The sequence below is a fragment of the Bison bison genome, unplaced genomic scaffold (genome assembly GCF_000754665.1).
Source record: "Bison bison bison isolate TAMUID 2011002044 unplaced genomic scaffold, Bison_UMD1.0 scf7180017849661, whole genome shotgun sequence".
In the NCBI taxonomy this organism is placed as follows: Eukaryota; Metazoa; Chordata; class Mammalia; order Artiodactyla; family Bovidae; genus Bison; species Bison bison.
Window position 1 is genome coordinate 3,085 of NW_011480234.1, and position 5,454 is coordinate 8,538.

Here is a 5,454-nt window from a genome sequence, read left to right on the forward strand (position 1 = left end):
GTCTGGGTCTATGTGTCAGATTACCTCACTGGTGCTGACTAGAAAATTGCAGACTGATTAAGACTACATTCCTTGGAGAGGTTGTATTTAAATTAGGGACTTAGTCTTGTTTTGCTGAAGTGGTCTGAGAACAGCTGCCTCTATCTGGGTCTTTTGTTTCTTTTTCGGCACAGAGTAAGAGTCTCAGTTCAGTTCAGTCACTCAGTCGTGTCCAACTCTGCGACCCCATGAACCGCAACATACCAGGCCTCCCTGTCCCATCTCCAACTCCCGGAGTCCACCCAAACTCATGTCCATTATGTCAGTGATGCCATCTAACCATCTCATCCTCTGTCATCCCCTTCTCCACCTGCCTTCAATCTTTCCCAACATCAGGGTCTTTTCAAATGAGTCAGCTCTTCGTATCAGGTGGTGAAAATATTGGAGTTTCAGCTTCAACATTAGTCCTAATGAACACCCAGGACTGATTTCCTTTAGGATGGACTGGTTCAAAGCACCAAATATGATTCTCCATATTCTTACTCTTATCTTTCACAATATTTATCTTATGTTCAATCTGTACGCACCCAGCAGTTTCGAATATTTTTTCCTTTCATTAAATTTATGGAAATTACACTGCATCTACTTTCAAAGTCCAACTTAAATCTCATCTTTCACAAATGTGACTTTCATGTGCTAATTAATAAAAATATGAGAAAAGGGGATCTTTTAGGGAATTCAAGTACTCTATTATAAGAGAGTATGTTAGGAAATGACAAGAAATACACTTGGAATATTTTAAAAAGGACCGTATCACAAAGGGACTGATATATATTATGCTAAGGAGGTAGGACTTCCTATGATCCCAAGGAGAGTATTTCATATTTGATAAGATCATGGGACTCCAGATTCTGACTAACTTAAGTTCTAATTCCCAGGGCAAGTTATCGAACTTCTAGAAGCTCAGCCATTAAAAAGAATACATTTGAATCAGTTCTAATGAGGTGGATGAAACTGGAACCTATTATACAGAGTGAAGTAAGCCAGAAGGAAAAACACCAATACAGTATACTAACGCATATATATGGAATTTAGAAAGATGGTAACAATAACCCTGTATATGAGACAGCAAAAGAGACACTGATGTATAGAACAGTCTTTGGGACTCTGTGGGAGAGGGAGAGGGTGGGATAATATGGGAGAATGGCATTGAAACATGTATAATATCATATATGAAACAAGTCGCCAGTCCAGGTTCAATGCACGATACTGGATGCTTGGGTCTGGTGCACTGGGACGACCCAGAGGGATGGTACGGGGAGGGAGGAGGGAGGAGGGTTCAGGATGGGGAACACGTGTATACCGTGGCAGATTCATTTTGATATATGGCAAAACCAATACAATATTGTAAAGTTAAAAAATAAAATTAAATTAAAAAACAAAACAGTTTCAAGTTCCTAGGGTGGCAGGTGATAAGTGAGGTACCACATGTGACATACTTGGCAGAGTACCTGGCACCCAGCAAAACTCAGTCCATGTTTACCCACTGATATATTAATGGTGAGACTACTCATGGAATGTGGTTAAAACACAACAATATTTTTATTCCTTTATTCATCTTGCTTGTACCATGTAGCATTCTTTCCTTGGTCCTGGTTTATAGCTTCACAGTGTGCTATAATTTTTTTGGTCATTTACAAATGGTAAAAGTGTCCACTTATAGTAATAAAGTGTTTTCACATTAGTAATTAAAATGTCAATTGTCAAGTGACACTTAATTTACACACAAAGATTCTGTGTTTCCTGAGCTTCAGCCTGTTCCTGTCTGAGACCTTGCAGTGGCGATTTGGTTGAGCTGAGTCCCTGCTTTCCACCTTGTGCATGTTCCTCTGTGCCTCTAGCTTGATAAGCGCAATTTCAGAACTTGCCAGGGCAAACCTGTGCAGAGGGAAAAGGAGAGGTTATGCAGGAAAGTTTACTTGGCTAAATAAATGAAACAAAGTTGGCATTATATTGATAATTTTGAAGTGACAGTTAACATACATGGGTTTATTTTAAATTATTCTATTTCCATTTTCCATTATTTGAAATTTTTACAAATTAAGAGCACTAATACTTTGTTCACTGTGTTTCTGATTTCTGGCCTCATTTTATTTTTTTTAGACAAAATGCTCTTATACTTTCAAACTTCTGGAATGTATTCATTTATAATTCAATACATGGTCAATGTTTTATAAATGTCCTGTGTGTGCCTGAAAATTTTTTGTATGTCTTTACACCTTCAGTGGTTTCACTATATTTATTTTGTAATTTTTGCTGTGCTCTTTATATTTTCTATATCCTTATTCATTTATGTTTGTATATATTTTCTACCAATTATCCATCTAATTCTGGCTATGAATTTGCCTATTTCCTTTCTTACTTGTTAGGTTTTGCTTTATATTTTGAAGTTATTTGATAGCATATTAATCTAAGATTATTATAGCTTTCAAGGTAACTAAACAGTTTATGCAATGTCTCTCTGTATTCCTAATAATAGTTCTTCCATTAAAGCTACCCTTTCTGATACTAGTAAGATCATGCCAGCCTTCTTCGTTGGCTAGTATTCACCTGGTATGTCTTTTCCGTATTCTTTACAGTGCATCTTCTTATAGACTTATCTTAGTTTTTAAATTACTCTACTACATACAAAAAGAATATATGGAAATTTTTAATGTTCTATCCTAATGTGGACATAAGAATATAATTTTCAATAGCTTTAAAAATTTTATTGTATACTTAAAATTATAAGATTTTAAATGATTTGGGTAATCTTAGTGCTTAGTAAGCATTTACCTGTCCTAATCAATCAGTGAAGTAATTTGATTTGAATATAACCAGTTTTAATTCTTATGTCAATAAAATTTTATCTCATTAACAGAGATATAGAAAGTTTACTTAGACACCACTTGTTAACCTTATCAATGCCTTCTGACTAAATCATATACTTTCTTCTCCAATGTAGTTGCTTTTCTTTACTAATTTATTCAACTTCTTAATATAGCCAGAAAGAATTTATCTTTGTTAAAATGATCTAGGAATTAATTTCTATTAAAAGAATTATTTTTTTGGCAGCAGCAAACAGCATCTGGGAAATTAGTTCCCTAACCAGGGATCAAATCATGCCCCCTGCTTTGGAAACACACAGTCTTAACCACTGGACCACCAGGAAAATCCCTATTTAAGAAAAAAGCAGACAACATTTATAAAACCATAGCATGTTGCGAGTATATCTAAGCAGGCTCTAGAATTGAAGCCAATAAACTATTGATAATATTCTATAAGCAAATAACTATGTGGATATGGGTAAAATAAGGTCAATATTTTTAAACTGAACATATTACCAAGATTTTAAAGTATGTTATTAGAATAGATAAAACTTTATATTTAATATGAAGAGAATTATTTTCTAAAGTTATGATATCCACAGAAGTGAATAACATACAGGAGGCCAAAGACATGTTTTGGTAAAGAAATCTATATATTGTGACAAATACAGATATTTAGATTAAATGACAATACTTCAAAATTCTAATACATATTTTCTTAGATTTCAGATAGAGAGTTAAAGAATTGATCAAAAGAGATTGAGAGCCATTAAGTGAGGACAAGAGATGTATAACTGAGAGATACTCAGTCTCATGGCTCATATCTCTTGGAAGCTTTCTCTGTGGGTGGAAGAGATCAGAAAAATCCCTGGATGAACTTAGTCCCAGATGCCTCTAGTAAATGAACAATAATCATTAATCCCCCTGAAAGAAAAACTGTTAGGTAATTGTAGGTTTTCCAGTGGACCTTTATGCTTGTATGGAAACAATGGACAGAACAGTTATGGCCTGTGGAACTACTGAATGAGAGATCTGGAGAACAATAGAAAGTTCTCAAGAAAGTTCTATCTCTATGAGGCAGGTGATTTCTTCTGTAATGAGAAAATAGATCTGTCATGAACATATCCACCCTGCCATTAGTTAATCTCTAAAGCAATAACACCAGGATTTATAAAATTATAATACGTGTACATATGCACAACTATCAATATTTATTTATTTATTCATAGAATCTTTAGAAAATAGTGAAAAGAAAAAAGAGACATAACTTTCTGGAAAAAGAATACGAGAATTTACAGTAGGCAGCTTCAGGGTGTCACTGAAAGAACATTTCATACCATTTTATTCAGGAGATTTAGCTGTGATGTTTACAAACAAAAGGAAAAACCAAAATTCGATGATGCTAAAGTCCTTAATATCTGAGGGATTGTGTGAGGATATTTCACTTTTCTCCCTAACTTGGGTCTCTTCCCAGAAACCTTCTTAGTGCCCACTTAGCTTCTTTGTTTCTCAATGTGTAGATCAAAGGATTAAGTGAGGGTGTCACTACAGTGTAGAAGAGGGTGAGGAATTTGCTGTAATTCTGTGTGTATTTGCTCTTGGGTTGAATGTAAATGGAAGCTAGAGTCCCAAAAAACAAAACCACAACAATTAGGTGGGATCCACAAGTCCCAAATGCTTTCCTCCTGCCTTCAGTGGATTTTATCTTCAGCACACTCCTCACAATGCAGCCATAGGAGACCAGAATAAGCCCCAGAGGTATCACCACATAGAGGACACAAGCTATGGAGAGCTCATTTTCCAGGAAAGTTGTGTTCACACAGGCAATCTTAATCAGGGCAGGCTCCTCACACATGAAGTCATCCACCATGTGATGGCTGCAGAGAGGCAATTGGAAAACAAGGATGGTCTGAACAGTGGACCCCACAAAGCCACTGATCCAGGCCAGAGCTGCTAGTTGCTGGAGGAGCTTTGGGTGCATTATCACTCCATAGTGGAGGGGTCGACAGATGGCATTGAAGCGGTCATAGGCCATAACAGTCAGCAGGACACACTCTGTGGAGCCCAGCCCCAAAGCAACATACAGCTGGATCACACAGCCAGTGTAGCTAATGGTCTTGTCAGGCCCCTTGAGATTCCAAAGCATTTGTGGGACAACACTGGTGGTGAAACAGAGGTCCAGGAAGGAGAGATTGGAGAGGAAGAAATACATGGGTGTGTGGAGTTTGGAGTTAAAGTATGAGACCAGTATGATCGCTGTGTTCCCCATCAGTGTCAGAATGTATATGATAGAGACGACAAGAAGGAGAACCATCTCCAGGTGGGGCTGGTCAGAAAAGCCCAGTAGGATGAAACCTGCCAGAGTGCTAGCATTTGTTCCTTTCATTGCTTAATTGTGAGTCTCTATTCTTGGTCGTTCTTATTTTGTTCCTGTGGCAAAGAAAGTCAGATCAAAAAAAAAAAAAGAAAGTCAGATCATAATCATAAAAATATAACAAACTAAGTAAAACGAGCACTTTGACACTGATTTTTCTATATAGAGAAATAACAGATTAAAATTACACAAAAATAAATGATATACTGTGACAGATTCATTTTGATATATGGC

The 5,454-nt window shown here is 36.4% G+C and overlaps 1 protein-coding gene across 1 annotated transcript; it reads right to left on the minus strand.

Moving 5' to 3' along the window:
• Window positions 1-4,299: 4,299 nt before the first annotated feature.
• On the minus strand, window positions 4,300-5,232 carry LOC104994137 (olfactory receptor 2G3-like). Its single transcript, XM_010847608.1, has one exon. The coding sequence runs from the start codon at window positions 5,230-5,232 to the stop codon at window positions 4,300-4,302; it is 933 nt and encodes a 310-aa protein (XP_010845910.1).
• Window positions 5,233-5,454: the final 222 nt, after the last annotated feature.